The sequence below is a fragment of the Puntigrus tetrazona genome, chromosome 17 (assembly GCF_018831695.1).
Source record: "Puntigrus tetrazona isolate hp1 chromosome 17, ASM1883169v1, whole genome shotgun sequence".
NCBI lineage: Eukaryota > Metazoa > Chordata > Actinopteri > Cypriniformes > Cyprinidae > Puntigrus > Puntigrus tetrazona.
Genome location: NC_056715.1, coordinates 15,584,515 through 15,599,265, shown reverse-complemented (window position 1 = coordinate 15,599,265; position 14,751 = coordinate 15,584,515). Strand labels below are relative to the sequence as shown.

The following is a 14,751-nucleotide window of genomic DNA, read 5'->3' as shown; positions in this document are numbered from 1 at the left end:
CAAAAAAAGAGACTTTTTTTATGCTGAGGAAATATGGGAGTAATGATTTAATGGCCCCATAAAAGCCAGTACCCAAATGGCACTTTCCACTGTAAAGTTAGGACAACAAAGATAACCTCAGCACCTTCATGCTTTAATACACCACAGAAACATTAAAAAAATTATGGTTTGGCATAGATCATATAAAGCCATTGCACGAATGGTCATGATAGTAGGAAAGTTTCAAAGAAACCTTCCTGAGGTCATTTCCTCTGTTGCTGTGTGGAACAATGCCTGAACAGTAAAGTAGGACAGGAGATCTTTGGCTCTGGGGCTGTTTTCACTGAGGTACACACTGGTATCTGCCCAACCCCTGCTGGGTTACAGGCCAGTGCGGTCAACACACGATCATTATCTATATACTGACAGAGCGAGGTTGGAATTCAGAATGCTTTTGCGAGTCTTAACAACTCATGAACGCGCATATAAAAGTTAGGCAGATTATGAAGATTAAAATATGGATATTTTCTTGCACAAATGCATGGATTCACTTCAGAACGTCTTTATAAAACCCTCGATCACATTGATGATGGCTGAATGCATTTTTAAGGGCTATTTAAAATCTCCAACATAAAGATTGAAAGAGCCAGGATATTTTTTAAATGTAACTCCAATTGTATTTGTTTGAAGGAAGACAATTATGTACACATAGGATGGCTACAATCATGGGCTATTTTTGCGTTAACACTACTCATTTAAGTTATTTTATGAACTACTGTACAAAAGGTTTGAAACCGCAAATATTATTCAGCAAAAATGCATTAAATTGATTAAAAAAGTCAAGATTTTTACATTGTTATGAAAAATCTATTTAAAAATGCTGCTCTTAAGCATCTGCATAATAGAATGATTTCTGAAAGATTGTTTGTCACTGAAGACTGTTGTAATGATTATGAAAATGAGATTTATTAACACATGAAACATTGAAGCCTAATTTAATAACATCAGAGTATTAGAACTACTCTTGTATTTTTTTGTTAATCAACACAAACTCAGCACACCTGGGAAATTGGGAAATATTCCAAAGGCTATGTCGAATCCAATCAATTCTTACAAGAAACGGCAATGTTTCGGTCTACTTTACCTTCATCAGGCATGTATTTTTGTTAATAAAAGCTGGCTCGCTAAGCATATGGGAACAAAAAATACCTCTGAATGGTTTTTCATTTTAGAGTAGCGTTGAGTGCAATTCTTAAAGGACTCGTGAAATCTGGGACTGTGTTGACGAATAAAAGATAAAGAAAGCTCTTCATCCAAGATGAAAGGATGGAGGGAGAAAAGGATTATGAGGGGAAAGACACCAATGGGACTGCTCTCCAGCAGTAATAATCAATAGCACAGCAGTCACAGAGCTTTGGCATCGACACAGTACTGTCAATCATGTTTCTCCTACTGACTTCTGTGGAGCAGCGAAGCTCCTAGTGCCTTAAAGAACATCAAGCTTTATTAATAGATTCTCGTCTGCCGAGTTAAACAATACCAAAACTAAAATTGTCCTGTAAGGATGTTATTTTGGGTTAGAAATTCAAGTAAATATTTGGATTGATGGTATTCAGAGCAAAATGACTGTTTGTGTTTATCACAATACAAACATGACTAGAATAGGCCGAGCTCAGATGAATAGAAATGAGTAACAGGAGCATTCAGTGCCATTGTGTTCCAGCCAGCACAGGAATGAGGAACAACACGAGAACTCAGAGAATCTTAGAGACGGTCCTTGCTACCGGACAATAAACAAACTTACACAAATGGCTTATTTCACTAAACCATAACTCTTTCATACTGAAAATCTGAACAAATCCTGCATTTTGCAACACAGATTGCAATGCTATTATACTCTGTGGTTTTGTATTAAACATTTTGAGAAATGGGTTTCAGTAAACATGTCTTTGCAAATAGGAAAAAGTGAAAGCTTAATTTTCTAATCTTACACTGGAGAAAAGTGAGGCAAACGCATAGCCACAAGTAGGCTATACTGTCAAAAAGGGGCTGATCAATGGTCATGGTGTTCCTCTTCAGATGAGATCTTCTATGTTACAGTGACCCATATTGCAGTTGTGCCTGAGGGTTCTTCACTGAATATGCAATGGAGAAACCCACAAATGATCAATATCTAATTCACCACAGCAGGTCATGCCACATGTTCACCCAGGATTGTGGTAAACATGCTCGTATAAGTGTCTATGTCTATTTTTTTTTTTTTGTGTTATTGAAAGTGAAGGTCAATTTCACCAAAATGTGGCCCCATTTCTGTCTCTACTCAGTGGCCCAGTGTTCTATATTCACTCTTGTGTAGAGTAAACCACACGCTGACTACAGTTTTGTACATGAACACACACTAGTATGTTAGCCAGACTTAAAATAAGCCCAATCCACAGACTTCCTGCCTAAACACAGCAGGCAACTTTAAACCCTGAATATTGTCAGAATGCCATGTTTTCAAAAGCTTCAAAAACACTACATACAGACTTATATATATATATATGTATGTATGTATGTACGTTTGTGTGTGTTTGTGTGCAAAATTGTTTTAAAACCAAGCAACAACCACACCACATGAGACATGATGCACAATTTGTTATCATATTGGTTATGAACTGATATTAAGGATTTTTGACAACAGTTGCGTCACCAGAAAGTCTGACATTTTTACCAGAAGATAATTTCATTACAAGGTCAAAAAATTAAATCATATACAATGATGGCTCATTCACACTGAGATGTGTGACAAACTCAATAACGTAATTTTCATTTCAAGCCAACTTTTATCATTAAAAACACTGATAATTTGATAAAATAAACAATGTTTAGAAAACTTGAATATCCATATTGCCAACTTGAAGCATTAAAAATAGCTACATTTTAGTTTGAAATGTTCCATTTTTAATTTAACACTAACAATAACTAGTATTTTGTGTATCCCTCAGAAGAATATTTCAAAGGAATTCTGTTGTTCTTCATGTTTAGAACTGAACCTTTGGTTCTCCCCCTCACACACACAATATAGCAGTTCTAGTCACATTGTTTTTGAAGTAGGATGTACAATTTGAGTCCCTATTCAACTTTCTATAAAAAGAATGTGGGGAATCATAAAAGCTGGAAACCACATCAACTAGACCAAGACATCAACTAGTGTCCAAACAGAGGAGCATTAACATCAGCAGCTAACAATTGAGCAAAATATACACAAAGAGTCCAGGTGAGCACTGCTGCCATGTGACACATCAGTCAGAGGTCATGTCACTACTTCCTGTTATCAGAAATTTCATAGCTTTTGTGATACCTCCACAAAGCACTGCAAGATCACAAGGAACAGCAAAGCATAATGCATGCATGATGTATTCAGGTACAGTATAACTTTTTAAACTCAAGAAAATAGAACTTCAGAATAAAACCCTTAAATCTTTGTACAAAACAAGTGGCTTAGAAATGAAAACCTAATTCCTACAGGCTCTGTATGTGTGGACACAAGCTTTCACTTCCTATTGACTCTGAGGGCAACAGCAGGGACAGAAGGGAGAGAGAGGGACATTCCAGACTCCCTGGCAACTCTAATTGACCTAGAGTGCCCCTCTTTCCCCCAATTCTCCATTAAATAAAAGCAGCCTAGTGGAACATCCCCCCACTACTGTCCCATTCCAGAGAGGTAGAGTGACCACCACAGCAGCTGGACCAAATCAGTGTAGATGTTCAGATGCTGGGATCTCTGTTTCCTAACACTGTAGACCAACAATACACCCCAGGAGAAAAAAAGAAACTTCTTGGGTTGACCAAGGGGATCATGGTTAAGGGGGATTCAATCATTACCTTTAAAAGACAGCTTGATCTTTGACCAGAGGCCCATGGAGACGATGTTTGCTACATGTGTCACATTTGGAAGCAACAGATGTCCATCAAAGACACATGGAAGGCTAGAACTGGTCCATATGTCAGCTAATAAATAGAGAAATCTTCAGTCTGTATTATATGGAGCACAAACAAGGACCAACAATAGAGACACAGAAACAAAAGATCTGCCTTAAAACAATACAGGCTTAGCTATGACCTCATTTATGCAAAAAACATCATATAAAAGTAGCACTATGACCAGGAACAACAACAGGATGATGACGAATAATGTAAAACTAGGGTTCAGAGCTGTTGTCTTGTCTGAATAATTAACTTTTCGTTTACTGTTGATGAAGAATATACAGAATAAAATATTTAGCCAGTTGTCATACCTACACTCCCCATAATTATATGAGGTGGTACATGAATGACAACATACACAGATTAAGAGTCAATTACACACCAAACTTCATGTCCTAATATATTATTTTTCCTGTTAATCAAGAGTTTGCCCTGCCATGATTGCAACAACACTCAAGTTGCACTTTTTTAATTGCAACTGCAGTTTGCAATTTTTACCAGGTAGAGCACAGTGAATTAAGAAACTGTGCAAACAGGTATATATTATGACTGGTTGTAAACTGCAGTTGCATCATTCCCCAATTTTGCGTTCAATGTGGACAAACAAACTACTTGTTGCATCTTACCTTGTTAGTGTAATATGCATCATTTGCCCTTAATTGTGTTGCAGTAGCACCAAAAATGCACATGAACGTTTCAAGTAGGACATTCCAAAAAAGACTTTAAGGCAGCCTTAAAGCATAACCATTACTGTTTGCCAGAGTTAACTCATTCGGATTTTACATTACAGCCATGTCTAAACCTATTCTTCTATTTTTGTACATTGAGTTGACTTATGATCTCACTAAACACGTGAAAGTGTGCTGTACCAAAGTCTGCTGTAGCAAATTTTCCTCTCTACTAGCTAGGAAATGTTTGGGCAAGTGACTGTCACTTTTTGTGTACTTTGTATCTTGTAACTGTTCATTGCTGGCAGAGACAAGAAAGATATGCAGAGAATATGGGATGGAGAGAGTATTAGAGTAAAATAAGCCAGCTTTAAAGCAGTCCAGGAGGCTTTGTTTTTGGGTTTCCCACAGCAGCCGGTCTCTGGAGGGGGTTTCCTGTGTTCAGCAACAAACACATGCCTTGTAAAGGTAACGAACAAGAGAGAATATGCTCATGTGCGCCTGAGAGAAATACTGAACTGAAGCATATCATGCAGAAATTAAACAGTGTAAGGCAAAGATGTCTCTAGGGCTGCTCTCGCATATGGCAAAAGAGAAACTGTACACCTCTGGGAACGGCCATGTCATCTCCACTGTACACAAGCAAACAGTAGAACAAAGAGCTAGCAGGCTAACTCAAAGAGACACCTCCCTTCTTTCAGAGCCACGATGAAACCTGTAAAAACCCGCCAAGTGTGTAAGAAATGGCAATTCAACACACAACTGTCCTCTATACAGAGCTTGCGTGAGGGTTATTCAAATTCTACGAATGAGTCTTAACCACATCCTTTAAGATAGCTATGGCAGCATACTGAATCAAACTGTAAATATTATACATGCTGCAATAGTCAAGAGGGGTTTTTTCTTTTAAAACATAGCATGTGGAACTGAGGAACGCAACCACTTACAGACCAGCGGGGAAAGCTCAGACTGTTAGTCTGGCTGATCAGAGCAGGTCAAGGGGGCAACCCCGAACCTAATTCAGAAACAAAAACAGCTGGCATGTCACTGTCTAAGAAAAACCTTTAGCCAGAGGAGTGTAAAACATTTTCAAATGAACCAATTAGAACCAAACTTGAAAACAAATCAGCTTTGGCTGAATGTTCTCATACGATGTTGTGTGTTGTTGCGGTCCACTGCGGTTCATTAGGCACGGGCCCTGGGCAGGCCACATATCTCATGTTCCAGCTCTTAGAAGAGTCGGCTTACAGGAGCTCATGCTCATAACGACTTGCTCTCTAGACAATAGGCAGGGAGGAACCAACATACTACCCCCCCCTCCCCCAGAGGTCCATTGTTCCCACTGTCTGTAGCCCTGATCTCTGTGGTGGGACGTTTTCTGGTTAGCAAACACAGAGTCATTTTAGAGCTAATCTAATTGGGGAGAGCAGAAAGTGTGACACTGGAACTGTGAACTCTACCCTACAGTCTGTACGGATTATTATACATTCTGAATTCCTTGATAAAACTAGGGCAAATCTGGTCAGTGTAAATTAAATCACCCAGTGTTAGGGTTTAGGCTTAAACTTAAATCTAGGCTAAGCTGGGAAAATGTATCATATTGGCATTTGGCACTGTAGATCTGTAATCTGTAATCGCTTTCATAACCAAACTTGAGACAGCCATTCGCCCCGTGTGCAAATATTTACAGAGTTCAGATCACAACAAGTCATTAGAAACCTTACAGTGCCTATCATTGATCTGTGCGACCCAGACTTAAGAGGATGTTGTTTTTGATCTACCCAGGCTGCAGTAGTCAAGTGACCACATGTCCAATTAATCTTTAGTCATTCCCACAATCTTGACAAATCTGGTTTCAAATACTGCGTCTCAGATAAATATGAGTGACACCAACTTCTGCAAATCTTGGCTCCACAATGCCCCGGAGGGTTGGGTGGTTGCCAGGGTGAAGATGTTCTGACACCCCTTTTTCCACAAAAATGGTACTGGTGCCAGTTCCTGGTTGGGGTGAGTTGAAAGTGAGCCTGCATTTCCACTAACTTGAGAAGCAACCAATTCTTTGTACTACATGTGACTTATATACAGTGCAGAGATTTTTATATTTGAAATACTCTTGCTGGTACTCATGCTGCTTGGGAAACTTTCCGCTCTCTGTGTTCCAATACACTTGATTCCTGGTTCTGACATGGCCCAGTTTTTATTTCATGGAATCCTAAGAGATTTGGTTGCAAATGTTATTGTTCATCAGGCAAAAATCTTTTTAAGTCTTAGGGCTAAGCAAAGTAAGCACACCTCTCCTTAATAAGTCTCATTATTTCATCTTCCATACATGTTTCTAGCAAGAACAGGGTGTAACAAAAATGCACCAAAGATTAATTCTACAAGTAAATATTACAAGCAATAGTCATAGCAAGACTTGCCTTAGCAAACACCACTAATTAATCACTAAAATCATATGCATCTTCCTTTATCACACTCACTTCCTGTGTTGCTGTCGCATGAACATGCTCCAACAATGCAAGTTATTTTAGTCTTCATGTAAACAACTATTTTCCAGTTTACAGATCTTTTTAAAAATGTATAACATTGTTCGACTTGTTCACTTGAGCATAAAAGACCAGTCTACAGCCACCTGCTTATCTCGTTGGCCTTCTGGGCCATTTCTGTACACAGTAGCTGGGACCACTGTTGACACTCAGACACAATATAGTTTATAGCCGAGAGAGAAAACACTTCGCAAAAAGAGAGAACGTCAGTTCATCTCAGATTTCTGTGTTGATCACGAATACAATGTTCCAGTTATTTCTACAAATCAATTCAAATTGAAGGAATGAGGAAGACAACAAATTGATTAGCCAAATATGGTACTTTAATAATGTGTCAAATAAGGCAACACATTTTCATAGCAGACGTATAAGTGACGATGTGTTGCGTCTGAATGCAGATTTCTTGATAAAAAGATACATGCATATTACTTGTGCACATACTGCCAGGGGTGCAGCAAGTCTCAACCTTAACTGATACCAAATTGCACTGATACCAAATTTTTTTGTATGTTACATTTTTGTAATTTCATATATTTGTACACTCATTATCATTTAAAGGTTAAATTCATTTTTATAGATTAGTTGTTCAAGCCACCATGTAATAATTCCATGTAATAAATTAATAAATAAATACAGATTTGTAGATGGTAAACTTCAGCTAACCATAACACCGAGTCACCTGATTCAGTGTTAACACCTGATTTTTTTTTAACATTGTGTTGTATACTTGGGGCTCAGATTGTCTGTGAGGGATCACTATAGTTTAGAAGGACGTAAGTGAGAAGATACTAAACAAAGAGCTAATGATCCAACTCCTAAATCATTAGAAGAAAACAAACAGGCCTAATTTAAAGCAAGAGAGCTAATGCATGACAAAAGCATTTCCTTTGGCTATTAGCCTGATGTCTTTAGGATTGCATTTTCAGGGGGTCCTGAGCGTTTCAGTTCTCACATTACAGTGACCCTTCCCCCATTTAGACCCCCATATGTGGGTCTCAGGAGGAGCGATTAACACGGGATAAAACAACACATCTGGTTCTGTTCACCGGAGCACTGACCCACATCAGATGCTCAAATGTTGGCTTTCTGAAGTCCATTTCCGGGGTCACATAGGACAGTTTCTCTTGGGCTGAGACTGAGCACTTTGTGTGTGTCTTGGACGAGCCACATGAGGAAACTGAGACTGTTGGCCAGTTTCAAACACCACAAACAACTCAAAGTGTATATTCAGTGCAAAAAATATTAACTGACGAGCTGGGTTTTACCAGGCTGCCTCAAGATATTTGAGAGCCCCTTTCTAATTAAAGTGCTTGGTTAAAACACTTTTTATTCAAGGGTGAGGGCACTTCTGTATATGAACACAAACTTCTCAGTTACTTATTACTGAGCCCATTGGGTGACCTATAAAAAAAAACACTAAGGCGAGCTCCACCCAAGCCAAATATGCGGTTAAGGGGGCCTTCCATCACTAAAGGAGTGTGCACTGCGTGTGCGATTACTACATTCTGACACTCTGCCAAAATCTTGCATAATACGTAATAACACTAATCAGCAAGAGGTTATTTTAATATCTTGACTGCCTACTGCAGAGTGTTCATTTAAAACTGGACAAAGAAAGAACCAGTTAGAGGGCAAAGGAACGGCAATAATATAAGTCTATAAACCATCATAGACACCCTCCTTCCAATTATTCAACCCGTAGTTAATATGATAAAATGATATGCAAAAAACAAAGTCTCCGTGTACAGTATCCTAAAAATAAATGACAAACACAAATCACACTTGGTTAGGACCCAAAGCTAAACTTCTACACACTAGTACAGGATATTTGGTTACATCCTTCAAAGTGTTTGGAAAAAAAGAACAAATCTATAGAAATAAAACGAGTGAGCAAATGATAACATTTTATTTCGTAAAAGAGTGAGAGTAGAAAACCAAGACAATTCCCAGCGACTAAAGCACAATCCGTCTTATTTTTCTAAGTTGGGATGGAAAGCAGTGAGGTCTGAGCAGGAATGCTTCTGAGAAACTCTGCCAAGAGAAAAGGGGGTCAGATGTGGCAAACGCTTGCTCAGATGGTGGGACGCTGCCCAGAACCAACCAAACCAATCAGAGGATTTCAACTCCCAAACCAAACAACATAAAAACTTCTCCTCCAGCAGTAATTGTAAGTGAGAACGGTTTTCTGTGAGACCAGAAATTATGAGTCAATGCTACATTTTCTCTAATATGGTGTTGAGAAAGACCTTGTCCTTTCATGTCTCCCTGTTTTCCTCACAATAATTACTATGATTACGACTACAGTCTCTCATAAAAACTTTCAACCTCTTATAGACCACCTTTGACTCAGGTCTTCTCACTCCTATATTATCCCATATAAAATGGATGGCGAGTTTAGTACTCGGTTTAGAAAATGTGTTCACCATATTGTTAATACTAAATATTTGTATGATATGGTCAGCAAATGGCGAATATTCAAATTATTCACTATTTTATCTAAATAAATTAAAAACAAAAAACATGTTATTAAAACACTACAAAAATAAACAGTTTTAATACCACTGGTGAATTTTTATTAAATGAATTATTATTATTATTATTATTATTATTATTAATAAAAAATTATGTTTTTAAGTTTAGCTTTGGATGGCAAGTTATATGCAAATATAAAAATGCTAATTATTAATAATGTCTCAGATATATCTAATATAAATATAAATAATATAAACGTATCTATTTATTTTAAAAAATTACAACAAATATCATCACGCATCCCTTTATGTATGATGGATGAGTGAGAGGCTCAACTAGACCAGCAGCCAACTGATCAGTAAAGGAGGTCAGCTAGCAGATTTCTCTTTGCTTTTTAAACCTTTTTAGTTAAAACATCAATAAGAAACATCTCTGATTGTTGGCTGACAGACATGATGCTAAACCCACTAACTAGCTGATTTAGAATATACATAGTTTTGCACATCCCTTACCGGCGGCCTTTACATAAGAACTAGGATCAAAAGTTGAAACAGGCTTGACGTAACAGAATCTCTTGTATGCGGATAAAAAATAAGGCCCACAATTTCACATCTGCAGACAGGTTTAATCCCAGTGACACCTTATGTCTGCAGAGACCAGCTGCTGTCTGGCATTTAATACAATCACACACAAACACAATGTTGTCTTTAAAAAAAAAAAAAAAGGAGTGATCAGGAAGTACTTTTCCCGTTGCAACCTGACATGGAGGAAGATATCTCACCTGGTAGTAGTTTTTGATGTGTCGGATGACAGTGTTGAGATTCTGTATTCTCAGGTTGACATCATTGTTGACTTGTTTGTTGACTCTCTGATTCATGGGGCTCGGGTCTCTGTGGGCCGAGAGCAACAAGAGTGCATTTGAAAATCTCACATAAGCACTTTTATAATGGCTTGGCAGGATGTTTGACTATTATTCATCAACCTAGTTAATTAGTGAGGTCGAATAATTTACTTTTTAATAGTTTGGTGAACCCAATTTTTACATGATTTAAACCAATCATTCAACCTATCCACTCCGAGACTGCGCTTTTATAAACTGAGCTGTATTTTTATTTAATTGTACTTTCATTTTCAAGTAATACAAATCTTGGTCCATATATTTAATCTGATTAACAATGCAAAAAGTTGTGCGTTTCAAGACTTTCTATTTTGCTTTTAATCGGTTCTTTAATCATGAATTACTCCACTTGGAAATATTTGTAATCTCTCATATTTCTTTCCAAATGTAACATCTCTCTTTTAACAGGTAAAAAAATGAGAAGCAAAAAAATTTCCCTTTTACAATCTCTTATTCTAATTCGTATCCAGTAGAAATGTTTCCAAAAAACCAAATTATCTGCAATGAATGCTGATTTATTAGATAAATAGTTTTGCACATGAATCATCTTCATTTGAATGCACAGCAACATGATCTTTGCATTACACTTTGGAACATTGCATTATTTTACTTAGCATATAGATTTTTTTTCATTGCATTATAAACAAATGCTTGTTCTACCTAAACTATATCCCATACATCAACAAAAAACCCAAGTTTTTCTCATATAACAAGTAATCAGGCTTTCATATCACTGGACTGGATCATTGGATGTAAAGGTTGAAGCCAGTAAGTGGGTCCCGATCTTGGCGCAGACAGTTCTGAGGTCCTACATAGACTCTGTTTGTGCGATCCTCATTTACATTTGTTTTGTGAGAATGGCATGCAAATTCTGCCAGCTTGGCCCACAAATTCCCGCTTGCAAGTGAAAGAACCTTAAAAGATCAGGGTCAGTTTTCTTTTTTCCTCTGATGTCTGGTTCAACTGTTTTTTTACAGCCTGAAGCCAAGAAGACTGCTTTGAGTTTCACTTTTTGTGGCATTTTACGAGCATGGATATTGCAACTGACAGCATGGTTGGAAAAACAACGACTGTTTAGTAAAAGTTAAGGGAAGGCCGATGGGGTGCATGCAGAGTACATCTGCCAGATGGGATACGTCAGCATAACAGCGATGGTGTTTACCGCATACCTGGTGAACAAATACACCGTCAAGGCTATCGGTTTGCTACAGGCATACGGGTGTGGGCACATTAAAAATGGATGTGGGTGAAGAGAAAGGAGCAGTGTGTACATTGCCCTCAACATTCCACATCTCCACTTATTTGTAATGGTTCAGTGGAAATACACTGGACACCTGAGCATGCGAGTCTTCATATTAATGGTGTAAAAGTTTGCTTACATTATTCTTTCAAGCGCACACATACTAGATAACTTTTAGGTTGCAAAAATATAATCGACTATGTATAATATGTCTGGTGTTCACTTGTCCCTTATCAAAATTATGTTTTTTTATGTTGATTTAAATAATATACTAGATTTAATTTAAGATTTTTGGTTTACATTTTAATTTTAAGATCGATGTTTTTGCTTTTTTTGTTTTAGTAATGGTGATATTTATTAGTTATTTTATTAAAAAACATTTTATTTCAGAGGTTTTTTTTCACCTGAATATGTATGGCTCTGGTGAACGAAACTTTAAAGATGCTTTAAAACTTTTAAGTCGGCATAAATCTACAATATGATGACGCATATGCAAGTAAAACATTCTCAATGTGAGAAAAAAAAAAATATATATATATATATATATATATATATGAAAAAATTCAAATCATACGTTCTGATTTCATGCTAAAATTCAACAGGAAATGTGTCACATTAGAAGAAGAGACGGTTCCGAATGCCATTTTATATTGACTTTGAGGAATAAGACTGATGCAGTTCATGCCCTAAGTGACATGATACAAAGAGAACATGACACCAGGGTACAATAATCTATCAAGGACAGCGACAAGAGTGTCTGAGGACAGCTAATACGGTACATGTGTCATCCTCCCATTAGACATGCCCCCCCACACCCCCATTTATAAAGAAAATATTTCCTTTGTCTGAGGAGGTCTAGTGTTTAAGCCCCAGATTAAGGCAGAGAGGGTGGCAAAGCTTCTCGAGTAAAAGTAGGTTAAAGGACAACGCTGATGCAGCGCCGAAAACAGTAGTTTCATAAAGCTCAGTCTAAATGCACAAACTCTAAGTGTCAAAATATGTGTAATGAGCTCCTTTGCATGATGCAAATACTCTAAAAAGAAGAGATTTCCTTGTTCATTAGTAGGACTCACACGCGACAGTGCTGCTGGATAGTCACCTGTTAGCTGAGGTTACAGCTTGAACTAACCGAAACTTCCGTGAACTAGCGTTCAGACGCTGCTGCCATTTACACTGCATGCTTGCAAACTGATGTTACGCATGACCTTAAAACTCTTGGCAAAGTAGAGCCCCGAATCAGCCAGAGACCCTTATTAACACACTAATTACCGATGAGGAACAGAACCGGTGTAGCGCGAAGATTCGGATTGAGCGTCTGCACAGTTGGATGGCAGGCAGAAAGGATAGGATGTGGTTTCTAATGAAAAAAAGATAGGCCTATAACAACTGCTAGATTACAGCATGTAGGCACAGTCTCTCTCTCACACACACATACAAGGTTCTGTGTCTGTCACTCACATGTGTGTCATTATCTTATGAAGGAAGACACCATCCACTAAATCCATGAACATGGAGAGCTTATCTTCTGAACCGGACCCAAGGGGTCCAAAAGTCTTCACCTGCAAAAATAATAAAATGTATACAATAAATAATTCAAATAAAATAGGTAGTAATATCATGACAGGATGCACGCACAGCTGCACAAGCAAACTTTCCGTTTCTGAACTGAACTGCAGAGTGTACAAAATGTAAAACATACACACAAAGACATGTTTGTAGTTCGTTTTTAAAGTAAATATCGTTTGTCAAACAGTCTGTGTTCAACTTTAAAAACTAAACTGTTCTCTAACCGCCATGTGCGTGTATATGTTTGTTTAAACGTTATACAGTATCACGAAACGGCAGGCATGTCAGCAAGGGAGTGTTGATTGTTGTCTATAATGAGGGTTAAGATGGTGATGTATGAGCTGAAAACACGGTGGTCAGAGAAAGCACAGTCAAACAGGACACAGAGGTCAAGGGAAAAAAACCCTGTCAAGTGTCATTAAACTCTTCATGTAGAATGATGAATGCACACAAAAAGTACTAATGTTATGCTGTTGTGTGCACAGGTTTAAAAGCGTAATAAAAATACTACTACTACTACAGATATAATAAAAAATTATATATATTAACTTCACCTCACGTAAGTATACAATAAAGAATAAAAATACAAATAAGAATAAAAACAATTGACCAAACGCATATGCTACTTTTAGCACCATATAATGGCAATAGTGTTAATAATTAAATTTTAGCATGATACCATGCTAAATGAAAAGCTTGTTGGGCCCCTTTCCAGTAAGTTTGACACAGACCTAAAGCACACAGCCCGCTTTCCCACGTTAGCATTGCCCGGGTTTTCGCTGTCACCGGCCGTTGCTAAACAAACTACAACTAACGCAAAAACAAACTCCGCACATACAGCAGGTGCCGTCGTGTCTTTGTGACTTACCCAAACCACAAGCGGCGAATCCATGAAGTTAGACATGAGTTCAGACACCGTAATATCCATTTTTGAGGGGAAACGGGACGCAAGATACCCACGCGAGAGTTAAAATTGTTTGCGAATGAAGGTGCGACTAAAAACAATAAATAAGAAACAAAGTGCGTCGGACTCCTCTAAGGCTTTATGTACTCCACATTACTGTCCGCAGCAGAACAATGCAGGGGGACGCGAATCAAATCCATTCTGGAAATAAAAAGACATCCTTTTGAGGAAACGGTTTTAAAACTTCAAAATGACTTGCAATCCCAATAGTGGAAGGTTACGGTTAGATAAATATAAAACGCTAATATCTATGCGGACTTGCTCGATTAAAGTTCAACTTCTCTCCGTTTACTCTCAGCGATTGCTGGAGTTACTTTGTCGCCGCGCGTTCAACCTGCACCCGCACGAACGGCACGGGAGAGTGACGTTGGCTTACAGCCAATCAGCTGCGCGGAAAGAAGGGCGGGTGCTAACAAACCGACCAATAGCGGGCTTGTGAGTACTGAGTT

The 14,751-nt window shown here is 38.0% G+C and overlaps 1 protein-coding gene across 1 annotated transcript in view; it reads right to left on the bottom strand.

Moving 5' to 3' along the window:
- The window catches only part of LOC122361999 (protein Daple-like), a 40,813-nt gene extending 26,164 nt beyond the window's left edge, over window positions 1-14,649 (bottom strand). The window contains 3 exon segments of the mRNA XM_043263238.1: window positions 10,416-10,524; window positions 13,231-13,331; window positions 14,207-14,649. Of these exon segments, the coding sequence (XP_043119173.1) occupies window positions 10,416-10,524; window positions 13,231-13,331; window positions 14,207-14,266 (270 nt within the window). The 5' untranslated portion in view covers window positions 14,267-14,649.
- Window positions 14,650-14,751: the final 102 nt, after the last annotated feature.